Source organism: Calypte anna, chromosome 3, assembly GCF_003957555.1.
Source record: "Calypte anna isolate BGI_N300 chromosome 3, bCalAnn1_v1.p, whole genome shotgun sequence".
In the NCBI taxonomy this organism is placed as follows: Eukaryota; Metazoa; Chordata; class Aves; order Apodiformes; family Trochilidae; genus Calypte; species Calypte anna.
The window spans coordinates 33976240-34003697 of NC_044246.1; the positions used below are offsets into that span (position 1 = coordinate 33976240).

Here is a 27458-nt window from a genome sequence, read left to right on the forward strand (position 1 = left end):
TTAGTCCTAAAGACTCAGTTTTGTGGCAGGACAAGAAAGGGAAACTTTTCCCATATAAAAGGCATGCAGACCTGTACTTCAGGCTGTTTCTGTTCTGTGTAGTTCTGTTCTGTGGACAAATTGCTTAACATTTTGTGTATATTGGTGATTTTAACACAAGATCCCTCAATATTTGCCTTGACTTTAACTATTCTTTGTTATGTTCAGAAACCAGACCATTGTGTCTATTTAATAGCACAGATGGAGTTCTAGCTTAGTTGGACCGTAAGGTGCAGGACCTTAAACCTTCCACTGATGCCACTTGTTTGTATTGTAGCATGTAGAAAAGATTCCTGGATTTTTTTACTCCTTGTCAGCAGTTAGTTATTTTAAATGTATCTTTACAATGTAGAATTCATTGGTGGGAAATGTGCTAGCTGAGCAAGAGGCAGTCATCCACAGACATCTAGAGATGAGTAGGATCAGCCTGCAGAGCTTTATGCTCTGGCCAGCCTTCTTTCCATACTTGCAAACTAACATGTTCATTATTAGCCTAGACTTAGAATTTTTCTTTGAGAAAATAAGAGCAGCAATTTATTAACCAGTCCTCTGAAACTTCTGGGAAGACAGCATATAACAAAGTCTTTTATTCTGTATAGCCTAACACTGTGACAACTAACCTGGGACTTTTTGGTGCTATCAGAATGAACATGCTGACACCTACATTTTGTGCTCATAGCATGATAATGGCATTAAACTTGTTTTTCAAAATAATAGGTGCTAGCACAAGCCCCAGCAGAAGTTTGTCCTTAGGTGAGAGGACATATAGCAATCTGTCCACGTAGCAACAAAAAAGCAAGTCATTTATTCAGTCATCTATCCTGATAAGGTGAAATAGGGACCACGTTATGAACATGTGGGCTAGACAGCCTGCTGTAATTAACACAATAAATAAATTGGTTTAAGGTGAAAATAACCACTGCGCTTTCACTAAGTATCTCTCCTGTTGTTTGCGAGGTCATCTGAATTGTATGATAAAATTGTTGCTCTCTCTTCTACGTTTGACTTTGGTGAAGAAGTTGATTTAAAAAGAGGATGAGACTGTCATTTTGGCACTGGAGCGAGCCCCCTGCACCACTGCCCACCCCCCTCCCAGCACTGCCGCTTTCGCATTCAGGGCTTGCTCAGGGGATAGTAATGAAACTGTTTTCTTAGGGGGGGGGTTGTTTTGTTTTGTTTTAAGTCTGTTTACATTGTCTCATACGGGTTTAGGTTCCTCGAACGTCAGCTTTCATTAATTTAATTAGCCGTTCACTTCCAGGCCTGTAGTTGCTTTCACCTGCCGGGTTTCCTTTCCGGTAGCGATGGAAGCCAGCAGGGACGAACACCGAGACGATTCTGAGCTTAGGGGGATGCTGTTTCTCTCCATATTTTTTCGTCTCGTTTTTCCTCCCGCTCCCTCTCCCGCCTTCCCTCCCGTGGGACGCTGCCTTCCCAGCCCTCTCCGTCCCCGCGTGGTGGCGCTGCGGAGCCCCCAGCGCGCACCCCCACGCCCATCCCACCCCCTTCCAGCGGGATGTGCGTGCTCCGTCTCCCCGTCTCCTCATGCATCAAGAACGGGGAGGCAGCGAGGCGGCATGGGGTGGGAGGGGAGGGCGGTATAACCAGCGTATTAGCTAGTATAGCATTGCTAATACAACACATTCATCAAATGGGAGTCTGCGGAGCAGGAGAGCTTGGAAACGTGGGGAAAGTCTGATAAAGTGGTGCTCGGAAGGAAACCAAATGGTCGCACAACTGGCTCTTATCGTTATAAAGGACCTTGAAATACCAGGAACTCCGGGAGAGCTCATCAGGTCTTGGAAGAACTGTCCTTGATTTGTAAGGACATGAGGTGGCAGAAGGCCAAGCCACGGTGCCTATGCTGCCGGAGAAGGGACGTCTCGGGGGACACCGGGAAAGGCTGCAAAAGCCTACAGGGTTGGTGGGAAGACAGGGATTGCTGCACGGTGGAGAAAGTGATACAGGGAAGACCTCCAGATAACTACTAGGTAAAGAGTTGGGCAGCAAAAAGCTTAAATTTTACATCCATGAACTCTCCCATCTCTTAGAGAAGCTTCCTGAGCTAGGCTGCAGGTGTAATGCTGTGTATCCCCAGTAAGACTTTTGAAGGATCTAGCTGAAATTAAATCTTTTTCTTCCATTTTTAAAGCAAGAAGTAATTAGAACCTTTCCAGAAAGCTCTTGTAAGTACTTACCTTTTAATTACCAGTAATTTTTTACAACTATATATATGTATATATACTACTTCATTAAAGTATATGAAATCAATGGTATGATAATATTGCAGCTCCACAGAGCCAATTTTGATTTGCAGCTCTTGTCTCAAAGACTTGGGAATTGGGGTGTGCAACACTGGTCAAGAATTTTGTTCCTGTTAGGGGCTGACCAGAGCAGTGAGTGAACACCAGAGCCTCTCCAGAAGACATCCCCTGACTGGCAGTCCATCAAGATACAGTTACAGCTAAATGGTGACTTGGGTTACATTCATTTTAGGGATGGTTGATAAATACTGCAAGCTTGCATTTGGAGTACGTGTATACATATATTTTCTAAGGATATAAACCCAGATATTTATTATTCCCTTTTTTAAGCCATAGAAAGGTCATGTTGGTTTTAGTAATGCAAAGGCTTTTCTGTCTGAGGGGAAGACAGCATTTTTTTACTAAACACTCATCAGATTACGAGCTTTCCCTGACAAAAATAGATTCAAGGAAAACCCAGCCTCCCAAGACAGCCAAGAACATTTTTTGCCTATCAGGAATTTGCTTTCCAAGGACCCAATAGCCCCAATACAGTTTGAGGTTGAGGAACTTTAGAAAATTTAAATCTCATCCTCACTCAGAAAACAGCTCATTCTTTGAGGCATACCTTATGTGCTGAGCTTATCCAAACAACTGAGTATCAGTCCACTGGTAAGAAAACCAGGTGAAAGAATTGTCTCTCTAAACCTGAGAAAGGTACTAAAGGTGCTCAGCAAGCCTTAGTGCCATATATATCCTGACGTGATGATACTGTATGTGGAAAGGCTTCCTCAGATCTTTCCCAAGTGAAAGAGGCTCTGGTTTTCATGATGTGCTGCTTGTTGTCAAGGTTACTTGTTTTGGTAGCTGACTTAATTTTTTAAGGAAGAAAAAAGGGTGATTTTGCTTTTTTTTGTCCAAATGCAAAAATCTGACTTTTTGCTTACACCAATCAAAGAACAATTCCTGTTCCCTATCAGGAGTAAAAGTAAATTCAAATACAAACAAAGCTCAGAAGACCTGTATGTAAAGGGTGACTGCCTCTTAAATGCTTTCAGATGAGAACTATGGGCCCCAAAAGATAAAGAATGAGGAGGTGTCTTACATAATTACTGTGACAAGGTTTGACTCCTGTCAAAATCCTGGTTTGAGTGTACACCTTTGGAACAGCAGTCAAGTGTGTTCCGTGCTGCTGGTAAAGAATAAAAAACAAGACAAATAAGGGAAATCAGAATACTCTTACCACTATTAGTAATAAAAGTCCCAAATATTGGCCAGTTATTTGACAATATAGTTAACTATTGTAAGTATCATATCCTACAGCAAAGGGCTATTTCCATAAAATATAAAGCTGGATCACTTATGCTTCAAACTTACAACAATATGCACAATACTATATATGTATAGTACATATATAGTGTTGTATCTGCTTGAATGGCCAGAGGAACACACTAGGTTCTTCTAGGTGTACAGTATGGAATGATGCAAGGCAACAACAGCAGGAATCCCCGAGGAATTCTATGCGTTTGTTTTGTTTTTTTTTTTTTCTGTAAGGATTCCAACAAAGCAGGTATTAGGACCATTATTTGTCTATAATTTTTTTAAAAGACTAGATAATTTCCTATTATAGGAAAGTTGTAAAGTTAAGCTTTTTTGAAAACTATAGAATGATCTCCCATCAAGAGTTAAGAATTTAAGGCAATTGTCCTGTTGATTGGTTGCAGAAAAGATGCAGCATAGTTCTTATGAAACTCACGTCCCCAACAAAAGTATTTTTGTGTCAGATTTATGGTAAAAAGCAAGGGTTTCACATCGTAGTAACAACACAGATATCTGTAAAGGTTAAATTTAGAAAACATTTTTTTAGCAGCAGAGTAAATCACTTTGGCTCTAAATTTTGACCTATTTCTAGTAAAACTGAGCCACCGTTACCAAATGAAAATGCAAACATATTTGTACTTTGAGTATTTCACACAAGGCACAAGTCCATTTCATTGTGTTTATAGAAAGGGAATAAATAAACTTTGCGCAACGTAGCCTTACTCTTTCACTGATAGCGAGTGTGCTCTCTCTTCTGAATTGATGTCCTAATTTTTTACTGACTTACTTAATTTCCCTGAGCTTAGTTTTCCAAGAAATGGTAAAATGTACCTGCATAGGGCAGTAGTTTTCTACTGAGTATTATGCTGCTCATTAACTACACTGAATTTAAAAAACAGAGCTGCCTTATCACGTTTAATAGGTTTCTGCCTAGGTTCAAATAACTTACCTCACGTTTCATAACTACTTGCCTTTGTGCAATTGCTGTGTTACTTTGTTCTTTTACACATCCCTTTTATGCATTTGGATCTCATTCCAGGACACCATCCAAGCAGAGTTAGATAGTGTACTGCAAGTCTGATAAAGGTGCCAAGACAAAACACATTCATCTCTGTCATTTCAGAGTGGCCCAATGTGGCAGCCTGGTCATCAATGGTGCTGCAGAACAGTTCTGCTGTTTGGGGCTGGGAGCAAAGGTGCAGCAGGTCAGTTCTTTGGGGTGAGCTGGCCTGGGGTCCACATTGAAATGCTTTCTGTCTGTGTATGGATTAAAGATAAAGTGTGGGGAGGAAAGGGGCTGAAGCCTCACTCTATGTTGTGTTCCATATTTATGGTGATATTTATAAATTTTTAAATACAAGGGAATCCTGTCTGTAGGGCTCACTTCAGGTATATTGTTGGGTTTTTAACTTTGCACACCTGCTAACATTTAATGTTACTCTGAGCTCATTTTTCCGATTTTGTGTTTGCATTGATGACTTTACATTCTAATCAGTCAAATATTGCATTAAGAGTAACATAGTTACATGATGCCATTGATAAACTAGGTTAGTCAGTATTGCCCTTACTGTACATCTATATGGCTCATTCCCAACTGATTTTTTTAATGCAGAGACTACTTTCAGACTGATAGTGTTGCTCAGGAACAATATTTTTCTAAAACAGTCATTGTGTATTTTGATCATGGGTACCCGAGCTTTACTTGTATGGTGGATCTACTACTTACTTACTTTTTAGTCTTTAGAAAAGATGCCAGACATGTTTTTCCCACCCATCCAGGTTTAATATGAGGTCTTTACCTGCCCTCAGTGCATTAAAAAAAAAAGCTGCGGCAAATGCCTGTTGCCTACTAATGCATCCCAGGGGATTGATTCACCAAGGATTTGGCTGCTGCCTAGAGGATTCTCCAGGACTTCTTTTCCTACAGTTATCTGAGGGGACTATGCTCCTGCCAAAAGCTGGAAAGCAGAAAGTAACCAAGGAAGTCTTATTGCAAGAAATCCCCATTTTTTGGCATCATCCTTCAGTCAAACTGAACACTAAAAAGAAAACCCTGTGTGGAATGATGAAGTTACCTGTGTGGTTTAACAGAGCTATTGGTGAAATCTAAGCTAATAGTCTTGCTTTCTGTAGTTTAAGTGGCTCAGTATTTTTTTTCCTAGATAGTAGCATTATAGCTTTTTACACTGTAAAGCAAGAACAATGACTGATAGGGGCCAGAGGAATCTGGCTCAGGTTTTGTATTGTTCCTGTTGCTCAGTGTTTCCACACAGAGGGTTCGGATACATTTTACTCACAAAGATTTAATACCACCAAATCCAGATTAGCCAAAGTGCAGAATGTCATCAACAGGTGTATTGGTGCATTCATTGTCACGTGCTTGTCAATGTTCATCATCACATCCTATGTGCTTTCTTAGAACTTAACATGTCCTCCCCCCATGCCTGAAATAGTGCTTTTACTAAACAGATTTTTTTTAAAAAGCAAAAAAAAACCCAAACAAACAAAAAAACCAAACAAAAAGCAGTTTTGTTGATTATTCTTGTTAAGGTAGGAGCAACAGCACATTTCTAATCAACTTCTTGCTGGCATGTCTGTTAGGCAGAACATCTGTTCCGCAAACAAGTCAGCACAGGATGCAGCACAGGAAGGAAAAAGGGATGAAGATCTAAGTTGTGAGATGGAAAAGTGATTTCAGACCATCTCTCTCTCTCTCTTTTTTTTTTTTTTTTTTTAAACTGTGGTTACCTTCTTCAACTTACCCTTTCGGCTCATCACTTTACTCTGCCCTTTGTCCTCTAAATTCCCTAAGGTTCCTGCTCCTCACCCCACACCTCCAGGCTTCGTAGGTACATTTCCCCACAGAGAAACATTTGTGTCTCCTCGCCCTGCTAAGGGCTGCTGCCGCCTCCTCTCCTAACAGCCTCTGCCTGCCCGGCAGCTCCGGTTCCCAGCACCGGTTCCCGGGATTCCCCGCCTTGCAGCCTTCCCATCCCGCGGAGGCAGCCTGGTAGCGGCCTCTCGCTTTCCTCCTTATGCGGGTCAGACAGGAACGGCCTGTGCTAAAACATGTCAGGCTTCTGTTAAATTAAAACAATGACCAAACCAAACCAAAAAAAAAAAAAAAAAACCAACCCTCCACCCAGACAAGCAAACAATTAAAACAAAAAACCTCACCAAAACCCAACAAAGTTGTGATTGGCAGTTTTGTATCGTTTCATTTAAATCACTGGACTGCTGTGTTCTGGTTTGATTTGTTTGTTGTTTTGGGTTTTTTTCTGCTCACACTGGTCTGATGGGAAACTGCCTGGAAGAAAACAGACATGTGAGCAATCCTGACTATTTAGCTTTAGCTAGACTAAGCTAAGGGCCTTGAGACCCAGCTGCAAGGTTACTGAAAGATGAGCTATGGGAAAAAGATAAGGGAGCTGGCAGCAGAAAAGAAAAACAACAGGATAGTGATGTAGCCAGCAGAAGTTGTGTGAGAACAGGCCAAGATATAGCCACCTGTAAGATACCGTTATATAAACAAGGGCTCTACATAAAGCGAGTGTGAATTGTTAATAGAGGACTTCACTTTAACCATATTGGTGACTACGTGTTGTCCTTAAGCCTCCGCGGATTTTCTACACTGGTCCTCTGCAATGCCACCATGAAATAAACAAGCTGCCTGCCAGCCGCGATATAATCACAGAGCATTTGATCTGCGGTTTTATTTTGAATAAAGGTAAACCGAGTGTTAGGCGCTGAGCAGCCCTTGACTGCGTTACCGGCACCGGGGAGTGGAGCTGACCGCTGCGCACTGCAGCACGAACGGCCCCGGGCAGGCGGGGCCGGTGCTGACGGGCTTCCCACCGCCCCGGGGCCGAAGAAGGTAGAGGGCGCCCGTCCCCGCTCACCACGGGTGCCCCGTCCTCCTGCCAGCCTCCTCCTTGAGGGCTCGGCCATCAATCACTCCCGTCGGCTCCCTCCTCCTGCCGCCCCGCCCGCCGGAGGGTGAGAGGCGGCCCCGGCAACACGCGAGGGGCGGCCCCAGCAACACGCGAGGGGCGGCCACGCCGCGGGTGCCTCTCTCGCTCCGGCCGCCGCGCCATCTGCCGACCTGCACGGTCGCTCCCGCCGCCGCTATCATGAGCGCAGATCCCGTTGTCTTCGTCTCCGCTGCCAGGACCGCCGTCGGTGAGGGACACTGCAGGGCCGGGTGGCCGGTGTGCCCCCGGAGGCCGGGCCGGGTGGTGGGTGCCCCCCTACCCCGCCTTAGTCGGGTGTCTCCCACGCCCTCCCCCTGACTCGATCGCAGAGCCGGTGCTGAGCGCTTTCCCTCTATGTCCGCCCAGGCTCTTTCAACGGCGGCCTGTCCGCCCTGCCAGCCCATGAGCTGGGGGCCACCGTCATCCGGGAGGTGCTGCGGCGGGCCGGGGTGTCCCCAGAGGAGGTGTCGGAGGTGATCCTGGGGCAGGTCCTCCCCGCAGGTAAGTTGGAGGGCGGCGGCTGAGTGGTGCCGGGCGGGCTCATTCTCTCCGCGGCCACAGACCTCCCCAGTTTCCCCGCTGGAGCGGCTCAGGCCTGGTGTTCCGGAATATTGATTGTTCCTTGCTGTGAAGAAGACGGTTCGCTAACAAAGGCCTTGAGCAGCATCCTGGCCGCTTCTCCGTATGCTTTGGGTGACCACAGAATAGTAGTGGTTGGAAGGGATCCCTGGAGACTGTATAGTCCAACGCCCTGCTAAAGCCCCTTTACCTACCGCAGGTGGCACAGGATTGCATCCACGTAGGTTTTGAGTGTCTCCAGAGGAGACTCTGGGCAGCCTGTGTGCTGTCACCCCTAAAGTGAAGTTTTTGCCTCTTGCCCTCTCAGTGGGCACCACTGAAAAGAGTCTGGCTCCATCCTCCTGACACCCGCCCCCTATACATTAATAACCATTAATAAGATCCAGACCCATTGCTGGGTTTTTTGGGAAGGATGTGGTGGGGGAATTACTTGGGTTTTTTTAAAATCCATGGTGTATGTGTCAAAGTAAGTTTCTGTGTTACAGCATCCCTTCTCTCAAACTGGTCACCTCCTTGTGAATTTAACGCCTAAGTAATGATAACTGAGATTTTTAAGAGCAAGGTCTGCATTTGCATTTAGCTGCAAGACTGACCTGAGAGATCTGAGATGCTGCTTGCTTAGAGACAAATATTTTCATTTAACGAAAATGCAGCTGATAGGGATTTGTTTGTTTTGAACAATCCTCTACTTTTTCCGAGGTAATGTTTAATCTGCAGAGTCATAGGGCAGGTTTGTATTTTAAAGATGGAGGAAGAAAATAGAGCAAAGAAATAGTTTCATCTTTCTTAAAGCTGATCCAGATTCTTGTATATTTTTATCTCCCTGAATGATCTGTTCTTATCTGTTTCTTTGCATACAAAGAGCCACTTTGGCCTGGGGAGATACAGATGAAGAATGCTTTCTTTGAATACAGTGTTCCTATTCATCAGGATTGCAACAAAGAATGGAAGCTTTCAGGACTGTCTTGCATAATTGTGCTCTTGGTTTCCATAGGAGCTTTTAGGGAAAGCTGTCCATTCATGATGTACTGGAGATGTCAAAAAAGAAAGCCTTCGGCAAGTAGCAATTTAAATCAGCACTCACCTTAACACACACACATCAGGCTAGTGCTAATTTGAAGCTGATGCTTCCTCTGACCTGACATCAAAAGCAGAGTTGCAGATATAAAACTATCAGTTGCAAGTTCCTGATCATGTAGGTATTTTCTTGATCAACAAGATAAATGAGGTGTTACTGAGCTCCTGTTTACTGATGACCAGGGGGATCTTCTCTCTGTCTCCCAGCTGGAAGTAGAAGTGAGCTCTAAGTTTCGGTGGAAACGGGGTATCTGTTGTGAAAAGTGACGAGGATGACATTTATTTTCTAAGAACAAAGGAAAAACACTGCCTGTCCCTGCAGGTGCTGGCCAGAACCCTGTCCGGCAGGCGAGTGTTGCTGCGGGAATCCCTTACTCTGTGCCTGCCTGGAGCTGCCAGATGATCTGCGGGTCAGGCCTGAAAGCGATATGCCTGGCTGCTCAGTCCATTCTGACAGGAGACTCCAGCATCGTGGTCGCAGGAGGCATGGAGAGCATGAGCAAAGTAAAGCAAACAATTGCACTCTCATTGTGCTGACTTACTGGGAGCAAATGGCATTAAGTTATGTTGAAACCCTGTATTTCTGGGCTAGCACGCTGGAGGCAGGTTGAAAGAGCAGCATCAGTGTCTGCACTTGGGAATTAATTTGGAATCGTAGGATTACAGAAACCTTTTTGATTGGAAAACACCTTCTAAGATCATCAAGTCTGACCCTTAACACAGCACTGCCAAGTTCATATGCAACAATTGACCTCGGTAGTTTTCTTTTCTAAAAAAGCAGCTGATAGTGTAGCTACTGAACGGATGCCATGCAAACACATACCATATTTAAAATTCCATTTTAATTTCTGTGTATCTTGGTTGTGGTCAATTACTTGCTTGTGATGGCTGGCAACAGACAGGTTTTTTTGTGTTGCAAGAGACCCAAAGAAGGAATAATTTGAAACATTTTTGTTCAGTGAACAATCTGAGCTGGGAAGGGAAGCAAAAGACTTTCACTTCAAGATGTTTAGCCTAAAGCTGTATCGAGGGATGCTGTTGAGCTGCAGATCCCTAATGAGGGAGTGGCCTCTTCTGCCAGAAATCACCAAGAGCAGACTGGTAGGATAAGGGACCCATGGCTGTATGTCCTCAGGCATGATTGATCTGATGTGGGGAGAGAAAACATGTGGTGCTTGGTTATCTGCTGCCAGGGAAATGCCATGGGCAAACAGAGCATGGCATCTGGCAGACTGGAGGAAGATACAGAGGAGGCAGCTAGGGAGACTGCCAGGATTTGGGGTAGCTACCTGCAGCTGCAAGGTGGGGCTCTGTCTCCTCACCTGTCTGGCTGTGCACCAGAGATAGAACACATATAAATCCTTTCAAAATACCTTTTGCAGGCTCCTCATGTCATTCACATGCGAGCTGGGGTGAAGATGGGAGAGGCTTCCTTGCAGGACACTATAATCCTTGATGGCCTCACAGATGCTTTTTATCAGTATCATATGGGCATAACAGGTAAGTGGTGACAGTCCAGAAAATGAAGGGGTTAACTGGGGAGGAGGAGGAAGAATTCACTGATAGAAAATTTCACTAATCTGAAGTTTCACATGAGGTGTTTCAAAGCTATCCCTAAGTTATAGTTGTGAAAAAGAAAGAAATCCCTAATATTAAAAGGCATCAAAGGCATTTTCTGCTTTGTAAAGCTACGAGGTTTAATTGTTTGAGCTAATCTCACAGCATCTCTTTTACATCTGAGAAATATAATTTAATTTCAGTAAAAGTAAACAAAATACTCCCTGTATATAAGAGAAGCATTCAGCAGCACAGACTTGCAGTGAGGGAGAATTAGAAGTGTACTGTGGGTACACATGGTTCTGCAGCTTCAGGTTATTGCATCCTGGATGGGATAGTCAGCTAACTGCTTTTTCAGACTCTGCTTATGAAACAGTCTAAGTGCAGAACTCTTCCCACCTCTGAAGTATCTGTAATGAGATCTGAGCATAATAATCTGGAGGAGCAATAAACTATAAAAGCTTGTTTGCATTTGTACTTAACTTGATGTAATATCTGGCAGAAGAACCTGCACAGAAATTTTCACCATCAAAAGAAAATGTAGTAGAGAATCATGAGCAAACAGAATGAGGAAATTGGAATGAAAGCTGTCCAGTTAGCTTAGCTATAACAAACTTTAGTGACTACTTTTGTGCTTACAGTTTTACAGCTTAAAATTTTAGCTTTTCCTGATAACATGTTGCGTTTTGTTCCAATTTCAGCTGAAAATGTGGCCAGTCAGTGGCAAGTCAGCAGAGGTGAACAAGACCAACTTGCTGTGGAGTCACAAAAGAGGGCAGAGGCAGCACAGAAAGCTGGCTATTTTACTAAAGAAATCGTTCCAGTTCTTGTACCTTCTAAAAAAGGTAGGTGTGAATGGATAATGAGAGCTGATTTAAAAGAAAAAAGCTGTTTTCTGCTATGTCTGGTACGATCAGTGGATGGCTTCCCAGTTACACAGCCTTTTGTGTAAACTGTTCTGTAAGCCTGGAGCTTATTGCTCTCTTTGGTTACTTTTTAAATGTAGCTCTCTGCAAATACTACTCCTATCTGTTTTATTTGGGATGGAATTACTGCCCAGGCAAACCACTGATTTGATATAGACTCGGACAGGGTACCAAAATCAGTAGTTTCATTTTGTTAAGAGTCCTGCTGCACCAGACAGACATATTGAGCTGGCCAACCTTACCAAGGTAGTAAAATACACAGTGACAATAATTCGTGTAGCTAGTTAATTAACTGTGACAAGTTACATATATCGGGTATGTTTCTCTTTCTGTCGAGCAGGGAATTCCCTGAGCCCCTTGTGAAGTAGATGCAAAAAATGAGTTCTCCAAACAGAAGTCAAGATTCAGTTGTTCAGCATCTGCATTGAATAGACCCTGTGAGAAATGTACTGGCTTTAGGCCGGTGACAAATTAACGAAGAGCTTTCCTGATACCTGTTTAGGTAATAGTATTTCATGACGCTTGACTACTCGTTGCTAGGGACAGCAAGAACAAGGTCTGCTTTTGTACAACTAGACAGTATTTTATACTGTTAGTATTTGTGTCAGAAAGCTCATCTGTCCATCCTGTTAGAAGCAGCTGGATGGAGCTTTGGCAAATTGCACTGAGTTGGAAGCTGTCTCTGACAGAATGGCTTGTTGGTAAAAGGAGCATGGCATGTCTTGGCATTCCCATCAGCCTGCTGTTTGTGGCAGATTCCTGTTGAGACGTGTGTGTGATTAGACCTTCTTGTGAGTAATAATGCTCTGGTTTTAGGTCCTATAGAAGTTAAAACAGATGAACACCCTCGACATGGGAGCAACTTGGAAACAATGGCAAAGTTAAAGCCCTGCTTCCTGACAGACGGAACTGGAACAGTGACTGCAGCTAATGCATCAGGTTGGTCCATCTGGCTAAAACTGACATGGGAAAGAACAGAAGTTGCTTGTGGCTCGATGCAGAGGCTCTGTGAGGCGTTGGATGCTTTGTAGTTACTGCTGAATGTATTTTGCAGTATTTGGCAACACATTTGACAGTATAGGTAGAACTCCAGTATGACTGTGGTGAAAGATTTCCTTAGAGATGAGCTGGCTTCTGCTTGCTTGCTTTCTATGAGGCAATACAAATGTTTGGACTGTACCAGCAATTATTGATAGGTCGGAAAAAAAAGAAAGTATATCTTTTTAAAACTGGGTGTCTAGTGGATTCTAATACTGCAGATCTAAAGAAAGAAAACGTGAGAATTCTTGTTTGAAGGTCCTGCTCCTGTGGGGACTAATTCTTCTGCCACAGGCAGCTTTGAAACTTTGTCCTTGTTCTGCCTCTTTTGAAATCTACCTAGTAAATCTGTTGAGCTCCTTTTCAGATTGCGTTTCAACTCTTCCACCTACAACTTTCTCAGCAGAAATCACAAACCTGTCACATTTACAGCAACATAGATGTTTTAAGTGTTTGTGTCAGAGGTCAGACTTGGTTTACATGAAAAAAATGTACTGACCTAAACCATTGAAAGACTTGCAACTTTTTGTTTTATTGAGATTGTAAACTTACACAAGCAGGAATAGGTGTTAGAGTAAAAGCCAGAAAACCTCCCAAATACATCGAAGTTGTCATTCTACAGGTTTAAATGATGGAGCTGCAGCTGTAGTTCTGATGAAGAAATCTGAAGCTGCTAGAAGAGGTCTTACCCCTTTGGCTCAAATTGTATCTTGGGCTCAGACAGGTGTAGATCCATCTATAATGGGAGTGGGACCCATTTCAGCAATAAAGAAAGCTGTAAGTAACCTGTCTGTCTGTCTGTCTGTCTGTCTATCTATCTATCCATCCATCCATATATCTACAGTATTATTTAAAATACCTTGCTTGTAATCACATTTGATTTTCTGGCCATGTCTTGTTTTTTCTATATTCTAAGGAGAACTTAGTAGAAAAAGAATGAACTAAGCGAAAACCAGGTTTAAAATAGCAGAGAGTATGGAAGACTTACCTGTTGGAAATAAATAAATAAATAAATGTATAGATGTATGAATGAAGTTCAGAAATAAAGGAGTCAGGTTTGTTAAAGGCTACATAGATAACCTGGGAAGAGATGTGTATAGTATCCTAATTTGGGGATGATTTGTTTCTGCCACAATGCAGTTCTTTGGCTGTGCCTGTCCAGGTTGATTTTTGTGTTTTGGTTTGCTCTGCAAAAGGCTTGGAGCATGCAAATTTGGGTACTTTCAGATGAAACCAAACAAGAACATGCACTTCAGAACTACATTTAGCATGTTCAAACCATCAATGCATTCACTGATGCACTCTTGCATTCAGTCCACGGGACAAGGTTCTCAAATAAAAAGCCGTGAGTGAGCAGCCCCTGTGGCACCACACTTCTTGGTAATACTGACAGAGCCCATGGCAAACACAGATCGTCATTTGTTAAAACTGAACTATGAAACTGAGTGCAGAAAGAGCTCTTGTATAGCTGATAGGAATGTATTTGCTTTAGTATTCCATCTTAATTTTATGTATACTGTGTATAGGCCTTATTTCATTCATCTCTGGAATATTCTGGCAAAGCAGAAGCGTAACCTGAATTCACCCAAGCTCTGTAGATTTTAATGGGAAAATCAGAACTGTAATGGTGAAGCTTTTTTTTTATCAGATCTTAAACTATTCTTCTTAATCAAAAATGCTGCAAATATATACATTGCACATTTTTAGTTTAAATTGTAGAACAGATAACCGGTATTTAACAATACCTATAATTTTAGAGGTACTCTGAAAAAGGGCATGCTATTCAATGTAAGCTTTGTGCTTTATCAAGCACTTCACTCCCCTCATATTATTATCAGTTGATCTCTTCTGAATTCTCTAGTAGCTCCTTATAGTCAGAGAATGACTCGGCCACGCATTTTAGTCTTGCAACAACACAGTAAATCTTTAAAAGGTAAGACTTTTTCCAGAAGGTGAATGGTTTCTGTACTGTCTGTAATATCTAGTAGAAAGTGGCCCTCCTCTTTGACTATAGATTGGGAGGTGCACCAGCCTGGTTAGCTGGTTGTGAAACACCACTGCTGCAGATGATTCTGCTGATAAAACATTGCTGTTAGTGAAGTAAAAATGTAAATATGCAAAACATGCCTAAGCCTGCATCCAATTAGGCAATTTCACCACAAGAGTTTCTCTGGTGAAAAGGAGCCAAAGCCATCTTCCACAACAGCTGCCAGCCAAAAGCTCAAGTGTCAATTTGCAATTTAAAGACAGGGAGAATTAGCATTTGACACACATTTCTAATGGTCACTTCTCTATTTTCCGTGTAAAAATCTGTATCAAGCAGAGAATCTTCCAGAATCAGCCTAATGTCCTGAAGAGCTTGGATTTTAATCTGTTACAACCTACTTTAGAAAACTGCTTAAGAGCACCACATACGGATTGATTCCCATGATTGCACCACTGCCATTAGTGTGTAAAATCAAGATTTTTTTAAAAAGCAGCCAGTGTGTTAAACGACGCTGCACTGATTTTGCTGACAATGAAATTTTGTCAGTTGTTTTCAAGAATTCTATTACCAACCCTAGCTGTAAGAACTCATTTCCTTCAACATTTTAGAAGTGGTGGCTTCAAGTCATGCTATTTAAGTCTGATGGAAAGCTTCTTCTTCTGCTTACAAAAATGTGAAAAATAATGAAGCCTCCTCTTGTTTCCTCAGATTAACAAGGCCAGCTGGACTCTGGAACAAGTTGACCTCTTTGAAATTAATGAAGCCTTTGCATCTGTATCTCTTGCAATAGCTAAGGAACTGAAAGTAAATCTAGAAAAGGTAAAGAATACAGGAAGGCATAGTTTGTATGCAAACTCCTGTAATGCAAATTTGATCCTCTCTGTGAATCTGGATTGTATTTCAAAGAGGTGAGAAGGGTGATCTTGCAATCACTGCCTTCAGCAAAAAGGATGGGAACCCAGCAGCCATTTCCTTCAGCTGCTCAGCTGCAGGCTCCCTTTGCTAGCAGGCACATTGTTGCCCAACTGATAAGGCTACAGGAGTGGATTTGAATGCAGCTCTAGGTAATGGCTTAAGCATCCCTGTAATTAACTTCAGACTCTAAACTCTGAACAAACCGGAAGTCTATTTACCACCATATTCTTCCAATGCATGGCAAAAACCAGTGCAGGTGTTGCTCTTTCCTCCTGGAATTCACCTCAATTATCACCTCAGTTATCTGTAAAGGTGTCCCCTTATCAGAAGAAATAGTATCTTTTTAACAGCTGCTGCATCTGTGTTCAACTTCCCCTTCAAATGGTAGTGGCAGTTTCAGGCTTACTCACACTCAAGGACTGTCTCCAGAAAAGTCATACATGCTGAAACTCAACTAAGGTGGCAAAATGATTTCTTAACCTTCTAGTATTGGCTTTTCTTTTTTAGATTAATATCCACGGTGGAGCAATTGCTCTTGGCCACCCTCTTGGTGCCTCTGGCTGTCGGATCCTTGTTACTCTTCTACACGCACTGGAGCGGACAGGTGGAAAGCGCGGTGTGGCTGCTCTCTGCATCGGGGGAGGAATGGGAATAGCCATGTGTGTGGAGAGATGAATGTGAATGAATGAAGGGCTAGTGCCACCTAGCTTTGAAACAGCTTACTAATAAATTTATAATCATGGAGCTTACATTTGTTTTGCCTAAAATTGAATAAGCTTACTGTATTACATTTGCCACTCAGTGCCTTGACAAGACTAGTGGCTACTGCTGGCACTGGAGTTGTTAACACACAATAGAGCTTAAGTTCTCAACACAATTTCAAACTTTCAAAAATCAATTTGTTCACAAGAAAATAGCAGCAGCATTCAGTGACTTTCTTTATTAACATTTTGGTTACAAGAATGGGAAGTGTAAGTCAGAGAAACATAAATAAAACCTAAGTTAGTCTTCAAGTGCTCCAGAGTGAACTGCATCCTCATAGCACCCTCTCTCATCTTTAGTTTCAGGGTGCAGTTTAATAAGATCATCAATTCGAAGAATAGTAATTGCAGCTTCTGTTGCAAACTTTAGGCTCTTAGTTTTGACCATGGTTGGCTCAAAGACACCAGCTTGCTTGTTATCACGAGGTTTTCCATTGATCAAGTCAAGACCAATCCTGCAAAGAAGAAATACTGTCAGAGAGGCAGAAGAATGAAAAATATAATTGGCAGTATGCTGTTAACTTATTACTGGATCCCAGTGACATAAGCTGACTGAACAGAGGGAGAAAAGTTCAGTGATAACCTTAAGCCTTTACATGTAGATTGTGGTTCAGTAAAAGGAGAACGATTTTCCACCCAAATCACCAACCCCACTTCACTTTTATTTGCCTTTCTGCAGATAGTTCCTTACCATTTCAGATTTTTGCGATCTGGGTTAACTTGAGCCTCGTTGTGGAATGCTCTCAGCTTTGCAACAAGATCTGTCGCATCTTGAGCAGCGTTTACTGCCAGTGTATTTGGAATTATTAAGAGGGATCTTGCAAATTCTGCTATTGCAAGTTGTTCACGTGATCCCTAGAAAGAGGAGAAAGTTTTAAAACCAATTACTGCAAAAGAGGGGAAAAAAACACCCATGATCAAGAGTGTCCATAGCAGATAAGGGGTTTGATATGCAAAACCTATCTTTAGGCCAATAAAACACAGTTTAATTATCAGGGTAAGAGTAACTCATATCCTCCATTTTAAAGAAGCATCTTGCATTCTGTAAGATGATTAGGTTTTCATGAACCACAGAACTGACTTCTAGAAGAAAATCCACATTGTTGGAGTCTAACACATACACACTGTTACTTCTTCACACAAGACTTACCATGCTGGTGGCATAATTTTCAAGGTATATTGAAAGTGCTGCCTCTACAGCACCACCACCTGGGACAACAGACTTGGATTCCAACACCCTTTTAACAACACAGAGAGCATCATGGATAGACCGCTCCATTTCATCACACATGAAGTCATTGGCTCCTCGCAGGATGATTGATGCTGAAGTACGAGCCTTTGTACTAGGGGGAAAAAAGTCAGAAGTCAGCCCTTAACAGAAAATAAGATTAAACTCTTCTTTCTGAATTTTTTATTGTAAAGCTAAGTTCAGTTGAACCACATTTTTTCAACCTTAAAATCTGAACATTGCTGCTATGCACCCTTTCAGGATATGTATATTGTAACTTACTGAGTCAGTACTTTAAGTTCTTACATACAAGAACCTAGGTTTCATTTCAGTCTTTTAGGGAAAGCTACCTGGCAAGAGCATGTCAGACAACATACCTTCTCATCAAATAAGCCTACAGGAAATCAACAGACAAGGGATACTGACGGTGTGGAAAACTTAGTATCCAAGTACTTGTTGAACTTGGATACTTGTATCCAAGTATTTCAGTAACAATTTGATGATAAAGTCTTCAGATGCCAGACAGCAGTGGCATATGGTAAACTGTCCACCATGTGTGTTGACAGTTAAGAACTGATGCTCTTCTTAACCATTAAAAACCAAATCTTAAAAAAACCCAGACCAACCTTTAAAACATGCCCCATTTTATACTAACAAGCAGATGACTGACTGAATGAAACCAGCAAAGTACACCCTGTCTTCCACTATGAACAGTAACATCTAGCTTGCATCTCCTTATTCAGATGGGAGTTACTGTGGTGGCACCTATTTCCCTTTATTGTCTGTAGGGAGAAGCCAGTGTGACTGTTCTGCTAAAAGACAGGTAGAAGAACTTGATACAGATGTTCTAAGAATGTCTCGAGCAATTTAATGAATTTTATGGTAAATTTTAGAAAAACTGTACATGAACAAAATTTTAAGTAGTCTATCTAGCAATTTGATTGACACATTATGTTTGATGAAACGGGTGTATAGCCCAGGCAGAAGAGATTCTATACTCATAGTTTCACCTCTAGTTTGCAGTGGATTTGTATACACTTTCCGACATATCTAACTACTTCTACTATTGAGATAACATGGAAGTAAATACATGGGATTTAATCTCTAACTTAATAGAAAGCGTAGATAAAAGAGAGTATTTTCAAGAGGAGCCTTACTTCTTGATTAAAATCAGCTCATCATCACAGATTCTCTCTTGAATCACCTCTTCTGCTTGTCCCAGCATTAATGCCTCAAAACTCTCCTCACCTTCAAGGTTTGCAAGGGTTGAACATATGGTTGCTTTAACAAACAAAAAAGTGAAATTAGCATTTGATTGCTGCACATCCTTTGCCAACTTCCCAGAACAGGCATACAGAAAGAAAACCAGAAACTGAAAACAGCAATAAAAGCAGCTTAAACAGATTTTTCTTAAATTCAACTGGACTTCTAATTCTCAGGTAACAATTACAGGTAACAATGTACAAAAGAACAGTATCAATTATAAATGTGGAATATTGAGATTCCACATTTATAATTGATACTGTTCTTTTTGCTCAAATTCTACACTATTTACTTTCCCACAGCTAGCTTGCACAAGTTTTAGATATTTTAGGCATTTTTATATCTACATACCTCCAGATGCCTTAGCAATCCGCTTGAGGTCCCTTTTTACCACTCTTCGTACTGCCATGGCACCAGCATCAACAAAGTATTTCAGACACATATCATCAATACCACCAGTGGTGAGAATGACATTGGCTCCAGTAGCCAAAATCTTCTGGATCCGTTCTTTGGTAATATCTGATTCTCTACAAATTCAAAAAATGAGTTTAGAAGTCTGCAATCACATTCTGTCAACTCATTTCCTGAAATCTTAATGCAGAGCACTCCAAGAATGAAACCACTGCTTGGATTTCTCAAAAACTCACTGAGTGCCAGTTCTACCTCCAGAAGAAGACTTCTACCATTAATATTTGGTATTGTTGGGGAGCATTAAGACTTTTTTTTTACTTCTTGCACTCAACCAAAATTACACTGGGACACCTCAACTGCCAAGTTCAAAACAAGCCTGTGAAAGCCCATCACTGTTTCAGTTACTCAAGCTGCTACACACCTCTGCCTTATCTGGTCCAGCTTCTCAGGGTCTGAGATAACAACCTGAACACCAAGCTTCATTTTTGCTTTCTGCAGGCTGAAGTCAAGGCATGCAATCTTTGCATTAACTATTCTCTTGGTCATTCCTGTTGAGAGAGAACAAGAAAAAGGACTTTGTAAAATTGTGTTAACAGAACATGGAGATGTTATCATTAATGCTACTTTCAGATTTCTATTCAGTTTGATTTTCTCTGCCTCCAGTTTTCCTTCCTGCAGAAAAATGCTAACAAAGACTTTTAAAAATTGAAAAGAAAACCTCTTCCCCAAAACATTAGTAACAATGACAAGCTGTCCTGGTTTGGGCCAGGATAAAGGTGGTTTTCTGTTTCTGTACTTTTGCTTTTAGCTAAGTCCCTTGTAAGTAGTTGCATTTGCTGAAATTAACAGCAAGTTTCTCATGCAGTGTATGTGCTTCTAGGACTGATAACACTTGATGTTTATAGTTACTGCTAGAGACTGGTATGCAGAGCCAAGGACACTCAGCTCTGAGGAAACATTTTACCGTCCAGGAGGACACAGAGGCCCCACCTGAGCCCTCCTTTGGGGAGGAACAGACAAGATAGATGCCAGAATTGACCAAACAGAGTATTCCATCCCATATACGTCACACTCAGTATAAATTTGAGGCATCACGAGGGCCGAGCCAGATCTTTTCCTGCTTCCCTTCCTTCACCCGGCATCCTGGAAGGATCCTGTCCATTCGTCTGCCTGTGGTCCTGATCCGTGCCAGCCCATATCTGTGTGTTCCTGCCTCCGGTTCCCGACTGCTGCCGACTCCAGGAGTCCAGCCTGGACTTTCCCAGGGCTGCCCTACAGCCTCGGTGGTGACGTGAGAGTTATTGGGGGAAAGGAGGGAGGAATGTGGTATCCATTTTCCTGTATATTTGTATATATTTAGTAATTTTACCTATTTATCACTACTGTTTCATTAAAGTTGTGTAGTTTAGTTTCCAACCCATAAGTCTCTCTCCCTTATTCTCTCTCCTTTCTCTATCAAGGAGAGAGAGAGATTAATAGAGAGCGTCTGTTATTCGGTTTAATTGCCGGGCCAGTGTTAAACCGTGACACAAGCTAACGCATCAGTCTCACACCCTTCAGGTTCACAGAATTACAGAACTGTCACAGTTGGAAAAGACCTTTCAAGATCACCATGTCCAACTGTCAACACTGCTCCCCCCCAAATAAATAAAATACATTTATCAATATCTGTATCACCCTGTCCACTAAAACATGTCCTGTAATGCCTCTTTTGCATGGTTCCGAAGTATTTCCAGGGATGGCGATTCCACACAAACCCCTCCTCCAGGCAGCCCATTCTAATGTCTAACTACTCTCTCTAAACCTCCCCTGGTGCAACTTCAGACCACTTCCTCTAGTCCTTTTTTGAGAGGAGAGGCCAGGACCCAACTCCCTACAACCTCCTTTCAGTAGTCATAGAGAGCAGCAAGATCTCTCTCCTTTTGGCCTCTTCTTCTCCAGACTAAAAATTTCCAACTCCCTCAGCCTCTCCTCATTAGGTTACCTAATCACAACACAGCTCTGCAAAATGTAAGTGTCCTACAGATTTGATGCTGGCTCCTCACAAAAGAGGTTTTTATATTCCAGAAGATCACAATGTTACCATGCTGATGGCGAGATGGGGAAACTCCAGCAATTCACCAGTGGGGAAACTCTACTAATTCACCAAATGTCTGGTTCAATAGTAGCTAGCAGACACTAGCCTATGTAACGCTGCTGAAGTACTAAGGTTTGTTTTCTTGTTTATTTGCTGCGGAACTGAAAACCCATATGACTTGAAACTAACACAGTCAGTAAGAAGATCCATGCAGAAAGACTAAGAGGACTGAGTTCATACAAAGACAAACCATAGTGTGTTCTTACCTTGTGAGCCCACCACACAGTTCAGAGCATAACCATTCACAAGTATGCTCTCTTTTTGGCTGCGGCCGTGTGCCTTCAGAACATTAACTGAGTTGATTGGGTACCGAGCCTGACCCTTCTGGTCTGTGTACTTAACTGCCAGAGCAGCATCCACCACCATGTTAGCAAAGAAATCACCATCACTTAAATTCTGTTAAGGTTAAAACTGAAAAAGAAACTCGTATTGTACTTAGGAAGAAAGCCAAAACTGACAGTGCCCAAATTAACTGTCAAAAATGGCTTTAAAAAACCTTAAACACCCCCCCTTCAAAAAAATCAAACTCCAGAAAGGGATGGAAGTGCTAGGTTTTTTACTCTTTTCTTTAGGATTGCATAATTCTTAAAGCTGAATCACAGGAAAGAAACTCATCAGGACAGCCCAGTGTGGTGCCTTCATTTTATGCACCTTTTGTTTCTTAACAAAAATACTTATCCCATGGTTGGCCTGCATTCCCTTGGTTGCAACCAGGCTAAAAATGCAAGCTTTTCTATGGCTATGAAGTTCAGTGCAACCTTCTTTCTTCTAGTCTAACCTTGTGACTTCTGTAATACACTCTTCCATTCACCCAGTTCCCTACCTGGTACCCCTAACATATGATAAGGACACAATACATGGTCAAATCTACACTCTTACAGTAAAAAACTGACCAAGTTAAAGGATACATTCCTATAATTTTAGAGGACATTGATGTTTTAGCAGCATTAATTAGACACTCCCTGCCCAATTCATCTGTGTTAATAATAAGATTTTCATTGATGTAGCGAACTGCTTCCCTGTAAAATAAAGAAAATTCTGGTAAAGAATCCCACTCCCCAAAACACAAAAATCTTAGAACTTTTCAGTAGTCCTAAGTGTTATCTCAAAGAACACTGGGATGAAATCCACTTATCTTCTACAATGGTAAGATGACATTTTTATATGGGACTACAAAATTTCCAATTAAAATAAACAAAAAACCCCAAACCAACACGCCTAAAACACACCCATACAAAAATACTGTATACACTTTTCACCAAGAAGTCTGTATTAATGCATCCACAAAGAAATAAACAAACCCCATGCAGTTATTGTACCTTAAAAATGCAATGAACTTCAACTGTATTAGTTTCTTACTTGCATGCAAGTCGGTATCCACCAATAATGGAGGTAGGATGAATTTTCTGCTTCACTAACTCATCTGCATTTTTTAGAAGTTCTGCTGCAATAATTACCTGTTTGAAATAGAAACATTAAATACCTGTACAACATACAAGCACAACCTGTAGCCCCTAAGTGGAAAGTAAAACCATGAACAGTTGGCTCGTGTATATTCAGTGGACATAAGTACTTGCAACCCAAATCATAAATCGTTTCTGACATCAGGTAAAAAGCAACCCAATTCTGCACCTGCCTCCAAGCTCTCAGGCAAGATTTCAGCACTCAGCATTCTGATTTGTCTTAACACTTTAACTTCTCATCATTGTTAAAAATTAAAAACCTTAATTCAGACTCTATCCTTAACCTTCAAGAAAGAAAATAACACATAGTGAAACAGCAGTAAGCAGATTCCATTCCAGAGACAGCTGCATATGGAAACTAGAATCTCTAAAAAACCCACAAGTCTAACATCTTTATTCTGTAATCTGAAAAAAACCTGTTTATATTCATTCAATTGTGAGGTTTTTCATTCTATTTACCTGATACACATTGCATCAAGATTCATAACACATGAACCAAAAGCTGCGTTGGTTTTTGCTGTATCTGCTTGTAAACTTTCTACGTACCACTGAGGTTGTCCCATCACCAACTTCTTTGTCTTGCAAGTCTGCCAGCTCACAAAGAACTTTTGCAGCAGGGTGTTCTACTTCTAGCAGTTTCAGAATGGTTGCACCATCATTAGTAATGGTTACGTCCTAATTTTCAGAAATAGGATCAAATGTTAACAGAAGTTTATTTCTATTATGTTTTTACCGTTGTTTTTCATAGTGTTTATGCAAAAGAAATTTTATCTATTCTTAACAAATGTCTATAAAATAACTACTCATACCAAATGGTTACTGCTTCTTTTTGCTGAGTCCCATTCTAACAGTGTTATGTTACCAGTGCAAAATCTACACTTAATTTTTATCAGAGAAGTTTTTATGTTACAGAAACTCAAAATGTTTTGCACATCCTGGATAAGCAGTAGTACAGTGACTATAGTATACAGTATTTTATTAGTGGCATGTAAAATAACAAATTTTCCTCATTTGCTTGATATATTAAAAAAATTAAATAAGAAATATTGCTTTTAAATTGTTATGGGATTAGCTGAATTAGCTTTTATTACTTCTCCTAATATAGACTAGGATATACAAATCAACACCACCACATGGTGATTCTCATTCCTCTGAATTTGGACAACATTTCCAAGTGGCCACAAGAACTTAGATATAAAAAAAGAGAAAACGGTGCCATAAAAACTACAGAACTAGATTACACTCAAATGATGTTGCATTTACTAACTGCTCCTAAACTTTACGACAGTTCTCCTCCTGCCACTTCTCAGAACCTCAGAAAAACACCAGGTATCTGCACATTAGACTTATGAAGCACACTAAGTGGAAGCACTTTTAAACAGAACAGGTCCTCCTGATGTTTCTTCAAGAAAGCTTACTTACCCCAATATCATCCACCAACATCTTATCCAGACCAACTGGCCCAAGAGAACTCTTCACAATGTTGGCAATAGCAGATGCAGCAGTGACTGAACATAGGAAAACAAACAAAAAAATTACTTTCCAACTTAAGGATGACACACATCCAAAACAAAACACACCAAGAACCCACAATTCAGAAATCTGAGATAAAATGACCTGATTTAGGATTAGGTGTCAGCCTAGCTAAGCTACCAATAGCATGCTGCTACTAAAAAATAAAATCTGTGCCAAACTTTAGTTCCAAGCTTGTTCAGATTATCTGGTAAAACTAAATGATCAGAAAAAGCATCATTTTCTGCTGGCTTGCAAGGACACTACCATGGTCAGAAGAGCAGTGGTAGTAGCTCAGTAAAACACATCTTTTTGCCTTCCCCCTACATCTGTGACTGAAACAAAACATTTGTTCAGTAACTACATCAAGAAGTAAAAAACGATCTTTTACTGACTACTGCAATAACATGAAACTTGTAACACAGAGCCTTGTTAAAAGATGTTCTGCCAACTTCATATAGGAAAAAGATACAATCAACCTTTTTCCTTCAGACCTTGTGGCAAGCTTTTCTCTATCCCACAAGCATAGCCACTTTATCTGGAAATTGAAAAAGTGGTAGTATAATGGGAAAAGTGACATACAACGTATATAGCTACTTTTTTGTTGTTTGTTTTGAAGCAATGGCACTTTTCTGAAAGCCATAATCGTTGTACCATCAAAGTCGCCATTACTGTATCTCAGTGATTAAGACTCAGTCTAACTGTTTTGCTTAAAATATCACCAGAACTGCACAATCATCAAGAAGGCACGTTTTCAACTTCTTCCTTTGTCTTTTACCTACTCAGGAACTGAAAACAACCACGGAATTTGCAGCCTTTTCCCCAAACGAGATAAAACCCGAAGAAACGTGGAGTGTTTTTGGCAGCTACAGCTAAAGGCGCTCATGTGGAGGACAGTCCCCACTTTCCGAAGCAGGTTATTTCCACGTACTGGAAAGCAGGTGAGCTTCCCCAGCCGCCCCTTCCCTCCCCAGGGACTGCAGGGTTGGCGGGCTAATGCCCTACGAACTCGAGGTGGGGTTAAGCACAACTCCCGTTACCAGCTCCCCCATTCCCCAAGAAAGAAAGACACGGCATCTCTTCGCCACCGCTCCCAGTGCCGAATTTTCCTTTCCTCGTGGTCTATGGACAAGGACTAGTGACACCCACCCATCCTCCCGGAGGCAACGACCCGGGACCGAGAGAACCTGGAGCCAAGGCGAGGGCCTTCCACGGGGGGAGGGGGGCAGAACCGAGACAGCACATGGCAGCCGCGCCATATTACCTCCTCCTGGCCCCTCCCTCCTTTCCCCCTCGCTCATAAATCCCCCCTCCGGCAGCGCGTCGCCGTTACCGTTTTGCGTGCGGATCGTATCTCCGCTGGTCCGGTCGCCGAAGACAGCCAGGGGCCCCTCCATCGCCGCCATCTTCCCCACCGCAGCGCCCGAGGGAGAAGGGAGAGCGCGGAGCCACGGAACAGCCAAGGGGTCGCAAGGAATGCTGGGTAAAAACACCCCCCCTCTGCCCCGGCAGGGATGGAAAGAGCGGGGACAGCCCCGCGGGCCGGAGGGGAGGGACCAAAGCCCGGCTGCCCAATCTGGCGGCGCGGTGCCTCCCAGTCTGAAGCCGCGATTGGTGCCTGGGGTTGAACAAAGGCGCCAGGCGGCGGGAGGGGCAGAGCGGTTTCCAGCAGGTTCTAGAAGGAAGAGGGGACGTGCGCGAAGGCGCTGCGGTGCGCCGCTTTCCACGTACCCGAGTTACGGAGTGGGCTCCGCTGCTGGTGCTGGTAACCCCTCCACACACACCCCGTGAGGGCTCAAAGCTTCGGCTCCCCGCCAACGGTGTGGGCGTTGTAAGAGTACAGGGCATCCCTGCAGCTGGGTGATGGGGGTAAGCAGCATCGCTGGTCTCCCGCAGATGCTTTTGCCTGATTCAGTAAGAATCATACAACCAGCCAGTTGGAAAGGACCTCTGAGATCATCAAGTCCAACCTTTGATTTGCTACTGCCGTGGTTATCAGACCATGGCACTGAGTGCCACATCAGTCTCCAAAAAACTTCCAGGGATGGAGAATCCACTACTAGCCCAGGCAGCCCATTCCAATGCCTGATTACACTCTCCATAAAGAATTTCTTCGTAATACCCAACCTAAACCTCCCCTGGCAGAGCTTAAGTCCATGCCCTCTTGTCTTACTGGTAGCTGCCTGCGAGATGAGACCGACCCCCCCCTGGCTACACCCTCCTTCCAGGGAGTTGTGAGAGTGATGAGGTCTCCCCTGGGCCTCCTCCAGACTGAACACCCCCAGCTCCCTCAGCCTTTCCTCACAGGACTTGTGCTGGATCCCTTCACAGCCTCCTTGCTCTTCTCTGGACCTGCTCCAGCACCTCAATCTCCTTCCTGAACTGGGGGGCCCAGAACTGGACACAGGACTCAAGGTGTGGCCTCATCAGCACTGAGTACAGGGGCAGAATTCCTTCCCTGGACCTGCTGGCCACACTGTTCCTGATCCAGGCCAGGATGCCATTGGCTTTCTTGGCTACCTGGGCACACTGCTGGCTCATGTTCAGCTTCCTGTCAATCCAGACTCCCAGGTCCCTTTCTGCCTGGCTGCTCTCAGCCACTCTGTGCCCAGCCTGGAGCTCCCCATGGGGTTGTTGTGGCCAAAGTGCAGGACCCGGCACTTGGCTGTGTTGAACCTCATCCCATTGGAATCAGCCCCTCTCTCCAGTCTGTCCAGGTCCCTCTGCAGAGCCCTCCTGCCTTCCAGCTGATCCACACTCCCCCCCCCCAACCTGGTGTCATCTTTGGATTTGCTAATGTAGGACTCAATCCCCTCATCAATACAGACATTAAGCAGAACCAGGCCCAGCACTGATCCCTGGGGGACACCACTGGTGAGCAGCCACCAACTGGATCAGCACCACTCTCTGGTGTCCCTCCAGCAGTTCCTAACCCAGCACAGAGTGCTCCTGTCTGAGCCCTGGGCTGACAGCTTTGTCAGGAGAATGCTATGGGAGACGGTGTCAAAGGCCAATTAGTAGATCCGCAGTT

The 27458-nt window shown here is 42.8% G+C and overlaps 2 protein-coding genes and 1 non-coding gene across 4 annotated transcripts; 1 reads left to right on the plus strand and 2 right to left on the minus strand.

Moving 5' to 3' along the window:
• Positions 1 to 7557: 7557 nt before the first annotated feature.
• On the plus strand, positions 7558 to 16434 carry ACAT2 (acetyl-CoA acetyltransferase 2). The gene is made up of 9 exons (XM_030446730.1): positions 7558 to 7781; positions 7940 to 8074; positions 9552 to 9733; positions 10612 to 10729; positions 11488 to 11631; positions 12529 to 12651; positions 13373 to 13527; positions 15446 to 15556; positions 16160 to 16434. The coding sequence occupies exons 1-9, from the start codon at positions 7733 to 7735 to the stop codon at positions 16325 to 16327; spliced, it is 1185 nt and encodes a 394-aa protein (XP_030302590.1). The 5' UTR covers positions 7558 to 7732; the 3' UTR covers positions 16328 to 16434.
• Positions 16435 to 16566: 132 nt separating this feature from the next.
• TCP1 (t-complex 1) lies at positions 16567 to 25932 on the minus strand. Of its 2 annotated transcripts, XM_030446728.1 has the most exons (12): positions 25761 to 25923; positions 24338 to 24423; positions 23462 to 23590; positions 22812 to 22909; positions 22361 to 22471; positions 21659 to 21840; positions 19737 to 19863; positions 19256 to 19431; positions 18799 to 18922; positions 17564 to 17756; positions 17105 to 17268; positions 16567 to 16868 (listed from the first exon to the last, which is right to left on the minus strand). In XM_030446728.1, the coding sequence occupies exons 1-12, from the start codon at positions 25831 to 25833 to the stop codon at positions 16655 to 16657; spliced, it is 1677 nt and encodes a 558-aa protein (XP_030302588.1). In that variant the 5' UTR covers positions 25834 to 25923; the 3' UTR covers positions 16567 to 16654. The 2 variants fall into 2 exon arrangements, with proteins under 2 accessions (XP_030302588.1, XP_030302589.1); XM_030446729.1 differs by lacking the exon at positions 23462 to 23590 and having other exon boundaries at positions 25761 to 25932.
• LOC115598169 lies at positions 24861 to 24999 on the minus strand. The gene has a single exon (XR_003987444.1). It is a non-coding gene; the product is annotated as a small nucleolar RNA SNORA29 (small nucleolar RNA).
• Positions 25933 to 27458: the final 1526 nt, after the last annotated feature.